Here is a 17,028-nt window from a genome sequence, read left to right as displayed (position 1 = left end):
TGCAAATTTTTGACACTGAATAAGCAAGTGTTCAGTTGGAATCAATTCATAAACAAATTATTTTCTTTATCAAGAATCATAAAGACAGGAAGACACCTCAAGAGAGGCAATTTCCATTACTTAAAAAAGTGATCTCTTCAGAGAGATCCAAGTTTCCAGAGATGTCATTAAGCATCAGCCATTTGCTCTCTTTGGCACAGAGTGGGCAAAGCCAGGAGGGAAATGCCCACAGGATATCTCTCTTTTTGAGTGCATTTTAACCCCCCCACCTGCCTCCTCTGATCTGGCCCTTACCTGACCACAGCTTTACAAAATCAGAACACAAGTAAAGAACTGACATTTAATACCAGTTTTTGGATATTCAGTGTATGGCTCTAGAAGCTGCTTATTCTTAACTGCAACATGACATTAAAAGAAATAATTCCCCAATTTTCTTTCTTCTGACAGGGTACAGATGGTCTGTATGCTTCACAAGAGGAGGAGGGGTTTGGCCACAGAGTGCTAATCCCTACCATGACCATGAGCAGGTATCTACTGGCCAGGTGAGCTGGGTGGTGACCAATCACAGCCAACCAATGTGGATGTGGAGTCTGGAATAGCCTATACAAAGAGCTGTGGGCACCAAAAAGCTCTCTCAGCTCCATGAAACCCTGATGTCCTGTTGTGTCTCTGTCTCCCCCCACCACGACACTTTCTGTCATGCTAATCACAACTAATCACTTCTTACCACCACCAGTGGGAAATGAGGATGCATTATTAAACCTGTTGGACAGGGGAAAAGGCAAAATAGAAATACATCCTGCCTTATTCACTCAATGCTTTCCTACTATTAAAAAGTCTTTTACCATCTTATTTCTCTGGATGATTATCATCTCTCATCTATATCTGGCTCACTCTTGGAGCATTTGTCATTCAATATTGAAAACAGCAAGACTCTAGCAGACAATAATTTAGTTATGAAATGCTATACAAATTACCTCACAAGGAAAAATGAGAAAAAGCACACAGTGTGACATTGGCCATTTCCTGAATTTTGAATATTTAGTTTTTCAAAATGAGTGTTATCTTCACAAGTGTTTCTGGGAGGGGTAGAGTAGGTAAAGTAAATTTTTTTTAGCTGTAAGAATATCAGGGAGAAAACCTCTCCAACTTTCCACTACATGAGATGATGCTGAGATCATCAGAATGGAACATTAAAAGCCACCACAGAATTGTAGGATGGTTTGGGTTGGAAGGGTCCTTAAAGATCATCTTGTTCCATGCTCCCTGCTGTGGGCAGAGACACCTTCCACAAAGACCAGGTCCAAAACCTGGCCTTCACAAAGCCTCTTGTACCTCATCCTGTGTGTTTGCTATATCACACTGGAGGATAAAATACACAGTTTGCTCCAGTATCTTCTGTGTTCTGTCTTCAGAGTAATGCCTCTCAAAAAGATTGCATGCTACTAAAGATTTTGAAGAGAATATGCTCTCCAGACACAAATTCTTCTGCCTATTTGCACCAAATACAATCTTTTCATATTATATGTCATTTTCTCAACTCCTTATTGACACTATTTAGCCAGGTTTAAAGAATTCCTGATATGGGATGCCACAAAAATTGAACAATTGCAAGCCCCAGCAATTTTCTGACTCTCAGACAATGATTGTCAGGATAGACAGCTCCATTTACCCTGAACATTGCCAAGAGTAACACAGGTATCAGACTCCTTAAAGTTCTGTAACAGCATTTTTTATGCACAGAGCCACAAAAGAAATCTCTGATGAAAACCACCTTGGATTACGTAATTTACAGTGTCAAGATATTATTACACAAACACTCCTTGACAGGAGTGCTCTTTGACATCAAACAGGAGGCTGGAAATAGGATCCAAAATTCAACTGACACAGTACCAGAGAGCTGAATGGTTACACAAGATTTTAAGCAATCTTTCAGTTGCTGCAACTCAGTTGTTATTTCTAACGTGCTGCTGTGCCCAGTGTTACAGAACGTTTTCACACAAGAAGTTTGATTTGCATGGAAATTCCACTTCTTGCTCTGAAAATGCACAGACAATGGAGATGACAGAAAAGCTACAGGACATTTCAAGCACCAGCAGCAAAGGGAAACAAAACACTGACACGATATTAAGCTGTCCAAACAAAAATGCAGTTAGGCCAAGGCAATCAAACAGTGAAAACAAATCAGAAAGCTTTTTGGAACATGACATCCCACTGCTTTTTGTTTGTATCCATGCTGTCCATACCCACTACAGGAATTCACCAATACACTCTGTGTTGGCCCAACTATAAAAGCACAGGTGAATACACATGCAACACAAAAAATTAAATGTGCTGGCAACAGCCCCTCAGATTGCCAGGGAACTTACTAGCTTGGATGGATGACTCAATAAAACTTCAGGGTGCTAAAGGGAGAAAGAAGATAGGAAAAGATGGAGAAAATTTGGGATAGGAACAGTGTGAGAGAGAAAAAGAAAAGATGCAACAAGAAAAGAATTTAAAATAATAACTGCAACATTAATTTACTAAGACAACAGAATTTTAATTAGTGGTTTTAGCATGCATTACTAACCAGCTTCTGGAACATGAGAAACATGGAGAGTTACCCTCATGCAAGTCCCAAATTTTATCTTGAATTTTTCAATTTAACAGATTTGTCCAGCCCCCACAGATTTAATGCAGTTCTTTGTTTGGGTTTACAGATGAGTTTGACAGATTGAGAAGGACTTTAATTCCAAGTGCTTCCTTTGTATCAATCTCAAGACAGCTGAATGGTTTAGAAAACTAATTCAGTAACTGACACTATCTGAATGCTGAACACAATTTTCCTTTTTGCTTTTATTGTAACAAAAAAATTCTGCTTTCCCTGGCAGTCTTTTTCTTTCTATGTTGAATTGATCATTTATTGTCCCTTCTTAAAAAAAAAAAATTATCAGCTGAGAACAAAAAAAAAACAGCCTCATCTACCAATATTATCAGTACTACTTTCAGCTGTGGGAGAAAATCCATGGTCACAAAATAAAAAGCAGCAGAGTCTGTATTAGACTAGCCAGACTAATTCTTGGGAAAGACAGAATTTGGATCAACACTTCATTAAGTCTTTTTTTTTTTTCCCCTGTTTTTTTAAAAGATACTATCCTCCTGAATTTGAAGAAAGAACACCACAGCAGAAAAAAAAAAAAACAAAAAACAAACAACCTCTGAGTAAGCCTGTTGAAGGTAGAGGTATTTTCCTGGCAGGGAATCACTGCTAACATTTTCTAGTGAAAAGTTCCTAGAACTGCAGCAAGGGGAAGTTTATTAATATATGGTTTTGACTCTTTTTCCTCCCTAAAAATAAGGAGTATATCTATAGGGAGAAAAACTATGCACTGGAAATGAAGATGGACAAAAACCCACTCATCTTTCCTGGAAAAACTTCTATTATTAGTTGGTCTCTCCCAGATCAGAAAAACAAAATGAAACAAAGTGTACTGGCTGGGAAAGACAAGACAGAAAATGCTGGGGAAAGTGTATCCTGAAGAACAACAACTATAAAAACTTTTTCACTATAAATATATTACATTAAAATAGTAGTTTGGACAAGGATTTTCCTAAAGAAAAGAAAAACCACCACAGAGCATAACAGCACTTCACAGATAAGAAGGGAGAGAACCTCCTGTGTGTTATTTGCCTCTAATGATTCCATCTGAGCCAAAATGAAGACAGGACACCAGGCCATGGAAACTCAACAGGGATTTATGAGTTTACAGCCCTCAGAATCTCCCACTGCATCTCCTGCTGGCAGCAGGAGGACAACTGAGCACAGAAGCAGTGAATATAGAATAATTAGAACATTAAGCACACAGATTTGCATAACCATGGGATTATTATTTGAAAAAACAACCCCAACATGAAAACCACTGCAGCTTCAGTTGCTAAGCCAAAGATCAATATAAAGCACTTACTGGTGAAAAGAGGAATAGCAACAAGAAGTGGATACTTCAAAGGAGACACAGGAGAGTGACATGGAACTACTGGTTCAATATCAACAACTTTTCAGCACCCTTGCACTCTGCTTAGTTAGTATTTTTGTTTAGTGTAAAGTTAATTCCCTTTTAGAGAAGAAAGGGAAGCTTGCATGGTTCATGATTTCTCTTGAGGCTCACTGTTTGCAGGTTAGCAAGAGTTTTTTGCAAGGACTACCAAAGTCTTTTTTATTTAATGGCTTAACAGTAGTTCAGATCAGCCTCTTCTGGAGCTTCTTAATTTCTGGGGCTAATAGATTTGACTGGAAGTACTCAAACTGTTCACTGGGAATAGGAAGCAAGGGAAGCAAGAATTATGTCAGACACATTTCAATTCAAACTGTGAGGGAAGATACCAAAATAAAAAGCTTTTAGCCATTTATTCTTAAGGAGATACATGAGAGCTTCCTTCCTGTATGTGTCTCATGCAAATCTGCATTAAGATAATGTAATAAACAGAATGAACCTCTAAATTCAGTTTTAAAATGAATGCTCTTATGTAGCCATTAGTTTTAAGGTTAATTATGACAATTATTTGCAATTGTTAAGAATGCAGAGGTGTAAAAATGAGTTTTTAAAAGCTTTAAAACAGAGCTGGATTATCTGTCATAATTATTTCTGATTTCATCTTGAAAATGTCAAGATGAAATCAGAAATAATTATTGCCTGAATAAATATCTGCAATGCATTTAAAAAGTGAAAGCCTTTAAAAATATTTTTTTTGCCTCTGTGCAAGCTACAATAAAACCCACTAAAAACTAAAAACAGCTGGGAAAAAAAGGTTATTAAAGAAATATGTAAATTTACTATAGGTATAAAACATATTCAAGTGAATGTTAACTACATTATCTCTAGTAACTGGAAGTTACCCCACATAGGTATTGGTAGGCTACCAATTTCTTTTTTCTTGAACTAAAACCATCCTGACCATGATTTAGGTAGCTTCTTTAGATGAGGAGATGCTCCAACAACCTCTGGCAAATCTTAGCTACAACAGATTTGTCAACTCATTACCAGCAATGCAGGGTGAAACTGCAATTCATGGCAGAGAATTCAATGAAAGGTCCTTCAGAAATGCCCACTGAAAACAGCCTGGGAGATCAATTACATGGGTGTAGCTGCCTTTTCTTGCTACTGAGCTCTGCTGATGCTGAGAGCAGTTGATTTGTGTGACAGAATGAAACAGGACAAACGTGGGTCTAGATATGCATGCACAGTTTAATTTACTCTGTTCTCAGGTGCAGTAACACCCACCCTGCACCCACACAACAGGAATTCTAAACAGGTCTGAAGTGATGACCCAAAATCACACACTTCACAGGCAGCATCTTCTTTTCATTTGTTTTTTGCTTTTTTTGCAGGGCCAACCCTGCACCTGAATTTCTCACATGAACTCCTCTAAGCATTGATAATTGGCATGTGAAATGTTTAGCTGTTATTTTTTCAGCTGTTCCATCAATGTAATGGCACAACTGCTCCCACAAGCTGCACTGAAGCAGACCAAGCCTCAAACTCTTAATACCTGTAAACAAAAAAAGCCAATGGAACTGTGACTGCATGTAAGTGAAATCAAAACTCAGCACCAGTGTCTGAAAGCTACTTTCTGATAGGCTCAGCCTGTAACATGGTTTGCATGGACACCCCTGCACAGTTCTTGCTAAAAAGAAATTCAAAGAATTTGCTCTTAAGAGCCCAAGTTTTCTTTGCAGACATGGGCAATGTGTTTAGAACTGAATGCTTACAACACATACAGAAACATGCACTAAGATTACCTTCTTCAATTGTGTTTCCATCTTCAAACATTCTTCCTTTTTCTGTTCTAATGCAATTTCCAGTGTCTTGAGTCTTGAATCTTTCTTCAATCCTGATGAAGCTAATGATGAAGCATGTTCCTTAAGATCCAGTAATGATGTCTAAATTAAAAGATGTGAAATAATTATCAAGTAAGCGCAATAGTTTTTTTTCTGTCTTTATTTTCCTCCTATCCCTTCACACTATGTTCAGGATCTAATTTAAAACATTTTTTTCAGGTTGTTTGTGTCACTGACTCAAGACAGCTTGAATTAATTCAGGCTTTCTGGATCAAAATAAAACCTTGTCTAAATTAATTTCAAAGTCACTTTTAAAGATGGACAAATCTGTAAACTGGAACTTTTGCTCCACTTACAGTCATGTTTAAGAAAAATACAATTTTATTGAAAACCAGTTTAAAATCACTTGTGCTTAGAAGATTTAGCCACCGAGACAGCTGAAAACATTTCTGTATGCAGCTTCCATGGGGTGAAACTGATTCATGCCACCTTACTACAAAAGACATCTCAACTTCTTTCTTTCTGAACTATTTTGTGCTTGGTTTGTTTTCTTTTTCCCTTGTCAAATGCTGATTTCCATGTAGACAAAATCTTAGTACTTTCTGGGTACATATTTTTGTGTTGTTTTACTTTGACTAAGTTTTGAAAAAAGATTGCAAATACACAAGAGAGGAACAGAGAACATTTATATTTATATTTCTCCAATATAATTAAGGTAATTTGTCCAGCCAACTGGCTCATTACCAACAACCAACCTAATTAATCACAAAAATACTCGAGAGTCTAAAGAACTGGCTGTGTTGATTGCATAAAGGAACAAACATTATCCTCATGCTTTTGGCACCCACAGCTTGGATCAGCCTCTGCTCCTTCCTCCCTACACTGAGACAGGGACAAGCTTGTTCCCAGCCTTGCCCTGTCTGTCAGCACAGCTCAGTCAATGCCACACTGACCAGCAGTCAGTCCCTTCTAACAAGATTAACTGCTGCAGACAAGGGGATGGCTGCTATCCCTGACAAGGTGGTTCTGAAACACTGATGCTTTGCAAATTCTCCAATGATGTACTCTACCACATCAGCTTTGTTCAAAGACAATTACTATAAAGAAACAGTTTCCTTCAACTCAAATGTGACACAAACAGAGAAAAGAAACAATTCCATCACAATAGATTGGTGTTGCTGGTCAACCTCTTTCTCTGTGAGATCTCCTTGTAAAATGCTGACTCTCTCTTTCAGGTCCTTAATGTCTTTCTTGTAGTTGTCGATCTCTTCCTGTTTTTCTCGTTCATCTCTGTCACGCTGCTCCTTTAAACGCTCAATGGTCTTTTCCTGACAAAAGAAAGCACTCTGTGAAGGAAATCCCTCTCAGTCAATTCAGCTTCTGAGGCTTCCTATCACAACACTTCTGCTACACTTGGAAGGAGGAGAAGGAGTGCATTGCCATTTTCTTTTTTTTACAGTTGTAAAGATCCTCAAGAAAGAGAAAACTTGAGAAATCTATGGAATCATTGCTGTGAAATAGCAGCAATGTGAATACTGGATTCAATACTGTGGATGTCCGCATTTCTGAATGTTGTGATCATCAAAATAAATCTAAACCAGGCTGTATTACAAATTGCTTTCTGATTTATTTAAATCTTATTTTTCTAAAATATACAGCTAAATCAGTGGTTCTTCAGAGAAGAAGCGGTGTAGTGCCTATGTGACACTGGGATTTATATAGAGTAAGAAAAGGCAACAAAATAACTTTTTGGTACACCAGATATCAGTGGAGCTTTGGATATCTTGAAATCTAAAAGGATGCAAGCGAATTCCCCAACCTCAGGTAAAGTTTAACCATAGTTCATAGAATGTGATAGACTAAAGGAGCTTCTCTGGGAATCATGAAAAAACACATATAGTTCTCCCAAGAAGCTGTGCCACCAAATAGAACGGGTCAGTCTGTCTCTGAGGCGGTTGCCTCCCGCAAATCGAGCATTTAAAAGTCAGATTATCGGGATCATCACTGCGGTCCCGGACGGGAACGCCGCCGTGCCCGCCCCAGCGGCGCGTCCTGCAGCGCCCTCTAGCGGGGAACGGCCCCGCCGCGGCCGCTCCGCGCGGGCTGCGCACCCGGCACGGGATCGGGATGGGGAACAGGATGGGGAAGGGGCACGGGATGGGGCACGGGATCGGGAATGGGCACGGGACTGGGACAGGGCACGGGAGTGGGAGTGGGATCGGGATCAGGATCAGGCTCGGGATCGGACACAGGAACAGGACTGGGGTCGGGATCGGGCACGGGAACAGGCACAGGAACGGGCACAGGATCAGGAACTGGATCGGGCACGGGAAGGGGCAGTGATGCAGGATTGGGAATGGGCACCAGATGGGGAACGGGACTGGGCACGGGAACCGGATCGGGATGGGCACAGGAACTGGAATGGCAAAGGGCGAGGGCACGGGATCGGTAGCGGACGGGGACCAGGAACGGCGCCTTGGCACGGGGCAGCAGCGGCCGCCCCTCCCCGGGGAACTGGCGGCGCTTCCCACACTCACTTTTTCTGCCAGCGCTTCTTCCAGCGTGGTCAAGGCAGTGTCAGTGTTGGTGGTGTCAGCCTGCAGGGATTTCACCCGGTCCTTTAAGCTGCTCATCTGCTTCTCCTTGTCTCTCAACTGCTCTTGAAGGTTTTCAATCTTGAACAAAAGAAGTCAATTTTAAGACAACAGCAAGGGAAACCCTCCAAAATCATCTTAGGGTATATTAAATGATGAAAATTATTCTTAAAGCAAATTAAGTCTAGTTCTTATAATACTACCTTAAAACATCAAGTGATATAACCAAACCCATCAAACAATAACAAGGAATCAATAAACTTTCCAACAGTCAGGAATTAATGCAGAGCAAGCAAGTCTGAACAGTATACACAAGAACAGCATAAAGAAAAGCAATTATTCCAAATTTCTGAGGATGTTGGGCACTGTGTCACAGAAGGATGATCAACACATTAACAAAGAAACACATTAAGGAAGGAAAGAAACTGACTAAAATCTTACTGCATATGTAAACTAAAAATAAAAAAAAAAACACTTGATAATTAAAAATTGGTGAAGAAGTATTATTTAAGTATTTTCTTTGGTATCATCGTATTTTTTGCCACACTGGCAAGTTGCTTGTTCATCTTAGGTGGTGGCTTGCTATGTGATGGAGTACCACCAAGTGCCACTCCCGGGATGGAAAATGTATGAGCCTTGGATATATCTTCTGATACACTCAGAAGACCTAATGCCAGCCCTTTTCATGCATATATACACACCAAAAGAAACAGACACATTAACATGATGATAACGTGTCAAAAACAAATTTATCAACAAAGGAGTAAAGTGTACACAAATGTCTCAGTTGCTTTCTTCTTGTGTTGTTCTAACAAGTTCTTCTTGCATCAGCAAATGCACATTATAAACCAATGAATGACACGTGGCATGTGAGGTACCCAGAACTCCAGAACACTTGTAGCAAAACACTCTTGGAAAGACATTTGTGAGAAATTTTGCAACCAGACAACCCAAAGGCTACCTAGTCCCATATTCAGAATAATAAATTAAAGCACTAACCAGCCTTTGGTTTCACCTGTTGAACAGCAGTTAACAGCTGCTTGGTTACTAGAAATACAGCCAACTGTATCAGGTTTTACTCTTTAACCCTGGACAAACGTTTCTGTGACTACAGAGCAAATGGCTCTGTGACACCTGCACTGTTACCTTTGCTCTCTGTATTGAAATTACATCTGGAACACAGCAGAACGTGGGGATTGGTTTATCTTCAACATTTGTTTCTATTAGAAAAAAAGTATTAGACCTCAAAGTTATGCTCAAAGCTGAATTTGGGCACAACACTACAAAACAAAATTAAAAGGCCACCAAAAAACTATAAACAGAGACATATCATGGCAGTCAGAAACAACTGTAAGAATTGAAAATTCCTTTTTTATACACTCATATCAGTTGCTAATGCCTTGTTAGCACACATTTGTAGCCCATGGAGCTTCAGAAAGAACCCCCTAGCTCTGACTGAAAGGTTCTGGTGCTCACATGCAGGGCTGCCCAGGAGGCAGCATGCCCAGAAGGGGCTGCTTTTGACTTCAGCAGCTCCCAGTGCCATCAGCTGTCTAGACAGGCTGGCTGTTTGGACAGCTAACCATAAAAATATACTACAAAGGAGGCTGAGTTATTCTTAGACTCCTGTTTACTTCTGGAGGAGAAACACTCACCAAGGCTCTGGCTGGCTGAAAAGGGGATAGTGCAGAGTGACTTTCTGCTGGGAGCAAACCACACACCAGAGGCAGCTGAATAATTCTGCTTCAGCACACATTAAGGTGCTTACCAAGGTAGCACAAGCATTTCTTTGCACCAGCCCAGTGTGCATTTTCATATTTCAATGACACTGGTTGCTGTGGCCAGAGTAAGATGACAGCACTGTGTATGACTGCTGCACCTCCCCACTGCAGCTGCACCCTCTGGTGTTAAACCCCCAAACCAAAAATGTGATGTGTATCAAGTGTGAACCTGGCTATTCCTTCAGTCTACATGCAATTTTTCAGTCTGGAGCAATGAATGGTGGGGTTTGTTATCACTGAGGTAACAGCAGATATTCCAAAATATCCCCAGTCCTATCTTGGTACTACCTAAAAAGTCCATTGTAGCTCCAGCTGTGCCTTTTGCAGGGTCAGGGAACTGAAGGACCTGGCCCTTACACTACAGAAAACTGCAACTGGCATTATGGGCCAAAACTGAAATATTTTTGTAATAATAGATGCAAAATTTCCCCATGAAATCACACTCAACAATAAATTGCCTTTATTCCATTTTTCTCCTAAATCTGCAATACTATAACCAATAAGTATAGACTCTCCACATGATACAACCTGAAGAAGAAAACAAATATTCTCCACTAAAGAGAAAGAGCAATTCTGAACAAATTACAAATTCTCAAATAACTGATGAAAATGAAACAGGTAACCAGAATAGGGTCTTTTTTCTACCCAAGAAAAGATGTAATAAACCTTAATGGAACCTCCAAGCCCTGTGGAACACACACAGGCACAAGGATTGATAAACCTCCTCAGAAATGTTGCAAAATCTAAGGATATATATTCCTTATATATTCCCTTTATATATATATGTATATATATTCCTTATATATAGTAATATATATTATTGTACCATATTTCTAAAAATCCCAAAAAATAAAAATTAAAAGTATATACTATTTTTAATAATTAAACAATCTTTTTTTCTTGCCATATTTACTTATTTTGCAGGGTAAAGCCAGCAATCTATGGCTAAGTTAGCAACATTATCCTTACTGTAAAGGTACAGAAAGCTACACTGGCATCATCTGCTCTGTACACTGATTTTCCCATCAATAATGATTTACTGGAATCTTTTCCAACATTACCAGTTGTCAGGCACTATCATGTTTCAACTTGAGTGATTTATTCTTAGTTGTGTGGAACTAATTATTTTGCCTTTCAGCCCTGAAGCACAGAGCAGAGGCAAGAGAAGATTCCTCTGGCATTCTGCTCCAAAGGCAAGGAAGCATTCCACTTCCTGCAAATACACACTCAGTGAAAAGCCCATGCAAATGCAAATTAAAAACAGCCCAGAGATTCAAAGGAAACACATCTAGTTAAACATCATCAAGGCCACTGGATTCCCAGATTCCTCTAGTTAGAGGTTACTAGATACTGTGTATCATGCTTCAGCCAAGAAATTCTTCCATGGAGACAGTGTCCACCCTCCTGCCATGCCCTGGGGCATGAGGAAATTCAACCCTTCAAAACCACTTTCTATTCTATCAGTGACTGCTGAATAAATGAGGTGGGTTTGTGAACTGGTCATTAAACCCCTTCCACAACCAACTGAACCCTTGACAGTATTCCTGCAGTGCAGCACAGGAGCAGATGTGCAGAAGAGCATCTCAGAGCTCTGTTTAGCCTCCCACTTTTTTGATCCTAGCCTTCCCCTGGGGGGAGCAGCAATGTAAACAGGATCTCAATAATCAGAGGGGTTTCAGAAAGTTTCTGCTCCATTCCTGTGGCACAGCCATCCAAATAAACAACAACTTCACATAAGCTGTTACTTTTCCAAACAGTTCTTGGTTTTGTAAAGGCACTATTGGTCTCCCCAGCTCCAGGGTAAATGACCACAAGGAGACGATGGATTATCACCAACCAGAGGCAGAAATGTTTCTTTCACATCAGGAGTACTAACGTGGGGATGAAAGATGCATTTTTGGAAGGGAGAGTGGGTGAGTAAGGAGGCATGTGATGATAGAACAGCTACAGCTCTGTCTAGGGCAAGACAAGCCCCTCCCTTTAATGTAAAATTATTAATATAATAATAAAAATTTGAGAGCCTACAGTCATACTTGAATTGCTGGAGTCCAACAGTATTTGAGAAGCTGAAAATGATGGGCTCACCTCAAAATCAAAATGAAAACATAACAGTTAAAACAGACATGACTGCATTAAAAATATTTTTGAAAATAGTGCTGTGGGGAAAAAGGAAAGAAATTGGTGAGAGATCACCCTGATTACTCAGAGACTGTTCAAAAAAGCTGTACTACTGGATTTAAAACTATTACTGTATTTCTGAAAGTCATGTTTTGGAGAACATAATGGAAGTATAAAAGCAGATATTACTGGGAAGTTTTCTAAGATGAAGCTCCCGTTTTGTCCATGTCACACTGAAAACCTCACCATTATAATTGTCTTCCTATTGCAAATCCTGCAAAAGTACCATTAGAACAAGCCTGCATGAATTGCAGCAATGTGTATTTAATTTAGCAGTAACAGATTCTGTGAGTGTGAGAAGCAAGGTCTGTCACATGAGTGAATATCACACACAGCACTGCACTGAATCATCACACTGAAAGTAATGTTCCTGCTATTGATTTTAAAGGTTAAATTCCCAAGACTAGCAACAATGTGAAGCTTTAGGCAAAGCATGTCTTCTTGCAAGGGTGAGATTTTTAACTTGTTTTGAAGTTCAGGACAGATCAAACAATTTCCCTTTTTTCCAAAAGATTTTGGCAAATGCAAATCAGAGCTTCTTCCAAAGTTCAGCTGCACTCAGTATGTTTTTGTTGGTTTTTTTGTTTTTTTTTACTTTTAGAGCCAACCAATTTATATTAATATGATCACATTGCTGTCAAGTTATATTCAGAGGTTCTTGTTATTGAACCACCAAACTAAAAACCATTCCAGAGAACACTGAAATTATTTTTATTTTGCATCCCAATAAACTTTTCTTTTTACTGCTCCTCTACTTCAATGCTTTCCTGGAACATTACTGCCTTTGCAGCACCACACTGGAATATTGTGCACTTTGGAAATGTCCTGATGTTGCTGACTTTAAAATGGTGGGATTTTTTAACATCTCAAACTGATACAGGGACTCTTGGGCTAACAAAGGAACATACAGTTACCTTAAGAAAAAGAGCCAGGCTAGAAAGGGTGAGGACAGCATGGAGGAGGACAGGACTAAAAGTGAATTTTAAGTGGCTAAACTCCAGCATTCAGGTGCATCTTACACAATCATATGTATGAACTGCTACATGGGGTCCAGTTAAAATTCAAAACAGCTCCCAATTAAAAATACCCTAAAGTTGCTTGCTTTCCCCATTCTTACTCTTGTGATCTCCAAGCTGCAAAAAATCTTTTGAAATTAGCATAAAACTCTACAGAGTTTAGCTTTACAAATAAAATACTTTGTTGCTATGCAGCTTAGAAATGACAAATAATTTAGTTTTGTGATTTCTCCTTAAAAGTAAAACCTTAATTGTCAAATAAATAAGTTGTTCACAAATAGACACCTTGCTACTGATTCGAAAGCAAGCAACTTGAAGGCAGAGAAAAAAAATCTAGGAATTCACTAGGATGGACATTTCATGAGATGAATGCTTTATTCTTGACCTAAGCTTGCAATCAGGTGGCCTTGAGAAAAGGAAGAAGTGTGATTCAGGAAATATTAACTTGTACAGACAGTTAACTTTTTTGTACCTCTAGGAAAAGAGCAACAAAGAATTGACAATGATCCAACAGACTATTCTCTTTCCATTGCCTTTTCACACAAGGGGGCTTTGTAAGTATATTTATACCAGCCAGAAAAACACTTAATCTATGTTGATGTAAATAATCTCTATTTCTATTTGTTTTCCTTTGTCCACTTTCTTTTGCATACCCAGCCAACCTCTGGTAGCACCAGTCTGCTGACAGATCACTGCAAGCAGAACTAAAACCAGCAGTCAGCATAAAGTGAATTGTAATTCTACTATCTTCTAAATAGTAAAGGTTTTTTCTGTACTATCACACTCCCTGTAACAAGCAGTATTTAAAGAAGATCTTTCAAAACATATTCTCAGAATGTTACTATCATGTTTGCAAATCTTCTCTTCTGCTAATAAATAGCCTGAATTTCCTTCAAACCCAGCACAATCCTCTCGCTAAAGTTTGCTTTTTATGAAAACTGATACTGAGAGGTGTTTTTCTTACAAGCTTCTAAAGATACTCCAGGACAATTCAAACCAGGGGGAAAAAATTCCATAAAAATTAGGACCCCAAGAGTCAAAATTGATTTTTGAGTTGGTAAATGTACTGAAATTCACATTGTCAGGGAAGCCAATGTAGATGTTGTTCTAAGCACTGTCTCAGTTCCAAAGCACTGCCTAGAAAATATTATGCATTAGCAATGACTCACATCCTCAGACAGCTGTAAACCAGTTAAATTTAGTTGTGGAATTGCATCATTCTGAGGAGGCTCAATAACATCAATAGCCTGACCCAGTTAAAAGCAGAGTGTTTGAATCAAAATCCTACCATGGGCTCAGGTCAGCACAAGGCAGGGGTTTGAGCTGAGAGGGAAAGCAAAGCAGCTCTGACACTGCCTGTGCCTCGGGGCATGCAGACCTCACTGGGAATGGACAACACTTCATGTAAACAAACAACAGAAGTATAAAACCTGGTCGTGAGAGATTTGATTTGGCAATATATTGGCCAGTTGATTGTTTACATATGGTTAATTACATAATCCATTAAAATTTCTCTGTCGTTGGTTTATCTGAGTTCCTCTGAGCCTTTTGTTGGTATCATCAGGTAAGAGACTGCAGCCATTATCCACCACCAAGATTTCAACCTCAGCTGTCCATCAAGACAATCTGATGGTTCCAGCTTGAGTCTGATACTTTCATTCCCACAAGTAATTCAAAACAGAACACTGCTATCCTACGTACCAAAACAAAATAGTTTAAACTCTGCTGCTCCTCTTCAATGAAATTTAGATATAACTCATTTATTTCATATTTATTAAAATATCATTATACTGAGAACCATAACTGAAATCATCTGGTAATTAATTTCCCAATCTAATTACAGATCACATCCATTTTGTCGAAATCCTGGCCTAATCACACAGAATAACATCATGTTAATTCTCCTTTCAGCTGTGTCCTGACATTATGAAGCAATCTCTAAGGCTGTGTTTTCCCAAGTTTTACTCCTACAACCTATCAAACACAAAAGGATTAAAAGCCCAGCTATTCTGGGGACATTTACTCACTCCTGTTCCAAGTCTCTGAATAGGCTCTGACAAAAATGTGCACAGATTTGACTTAGGAAAGCTCATTACAGAGAAAACAGAAATACTACAAATTGGAATAATTTCATATTGATGGATCCCAAGTGTTCATAAAAGAAAAATCAAAAGTACTTTACTGTGCAGGGCTGATAAAACAAGGGGAAAAACTGAACCTAGTAATTGTTAAGTTAGATCTGATACTGTGTGTTGTAAGAAGTAGAATAAAACTAACAAGTTGTGACATTACTTTTAGAACATCTCAAGGTTCAAAAGGTTTACACTTCAAGCAACATTTTAGAAGTGTAAAGTGAAACCATTTCTACACTAACAATTAAACTGCTTTACTTGGATAAACCATGTGCCATATTTCACTGATAATTACTGTGAAACAAACAGTCCTCAACCTGTTTCAGACAACTTGACCCCTGTTGTTCAGCAATACTGATGATGTTTTCCTGCCTTGCTTGAGATTTTGGTTCTACACAGAGTAAGGACACTGCAACACTGATACCTCCTGGTTAGAGACACACAGTATGTGCTCTATATCACACTCACAGCAGAAAAAAGGTCAAGAAAAGACACAAAGAGAGGAAAGGCTGAACTCCTCACAGCTCTGAGAGAGCCAAGAATGGAAATCAGGGAGCAGAAAACACCAGTCATTGAGGCAGAGCAATGGATAGGTTGGGAACATGGGATTTCATGCTGATTATAAAGGAAATCCTCACAGCAAACTAAACTCCATTTACATTATCATTTAGGCTCACTCAAGCAGAATGCTGTACAAGTTGAACAAAGAGTTCAAATTAAATTACAATTCAGCCACTGAATTACATTGCTCAAATCACTGATTTATGATGATCAAAGATACACTGTAGGGTAAAACTGTCCTCTACCCTGAGGGAAGACCTCTGGAAAGGAGGGATGCTTCTGATCCCAGTGTACAACATGGCCAGCCAGCTGTGATTGTCCTGCTTCATTCTCCTGGAAAGGATATGGACTGATGAATAGCAAGGGATTAGGAAGCCATACTGTAAATATTAAATATGAGTGTTTGTGTGTATTTTTCAGTATTTAGCTACCACTGCTCCTACAGAATGACTTCAGAACACAATGATAGGTGACTAAATATCAAACTCTCACATTAGTTAGTGCTCCATACTCATAAACCCTTAAAAATTTTAAAAACCTAATGTACTAAATTAGTGCCATCATTTGCTGGAACCTCTTCATCATGCAGAGGAGCATCCTAAGTTGCAAATGCATGCTGTCCTGAGACAAAGAGACCTTAGTTTCTCTGCTGACCCTACTCCATGCTGACCAGTTTTCTTACCCTTTGGGTGTAATCACAGATTTGAAAGCTGTTAATACACTTGTGCCTTATGACAGTCCTAAAGAATGTGTAAATTTGTGCAGAGACCCAGCTTTGAGGACTGTTTAGCATAGTGGGTTCAAAATTCACTCCTGAATCCAGAAACTATTGGCTTAAACTGACAAATTACTCCCCTTCCCTGTTCTAGTGCAGATCCCCAATCACTAATGTCTGTTCCAGACACAGCTCAGACAAAACTCCCAGGGGCAGAAAACGCCTGGTGACCA

The 17,028-nt window shown here is 39.2% G+C and overlaps 1 protein-coding gene across 4 annotated transcripts in view; it reads right to left on the bottom strand.

Moving 5' to 3' along the window:
* ERC1 (ELKS/RAB6-interacting/CAST family member 1) overlaps window positions 1–17,028 on the bottom strand; it is a 279,402-nt gene that overhangs the window by 169,382 nt on the left and 92,992 nt on the right. For all 4 annotated transcript variants that reach the window (XM_030237938.2, XM_030237939.2, XM_050984992.1 and 1 more), the window contains 3 exons: window positions 8,356–8,493; window positions 7,006–7,146; window positions 5,780–5,920 (listed from right to left, as the gene is read on the bottom strand). In XM_030237938.2, the coding sequence (XP_030093798.1) occupies window positions 5,780–5,920; window positions 7,006–7,146; window positions 8,356–8,493 (420 nt within the window). The remainder of the gene's footprint in view (window positions 1–5,779; window positions 5,921–7,005; window positions 7,147–8,355; window positions 8,494–17,028) is intronic.

Source organism: Serinus canaria, chromosome 1A, assembly GCF_022539315.1.
Source record: "Serinus canaria isolate serCan28SL12 chromosome 1A, serCan2020, whole genome shotgun sequence".
NCBI classification, from domain to species: Eukaryota; Metazoa; Chordata; class Aves; order Passeriformes; family Fringillidae; genus Serinus; species Serinus canaria.
Note: the sequence above shows the minus strand (reverse complement) of the source record. Positions and strands in the feature narration are given on the sequence as shown.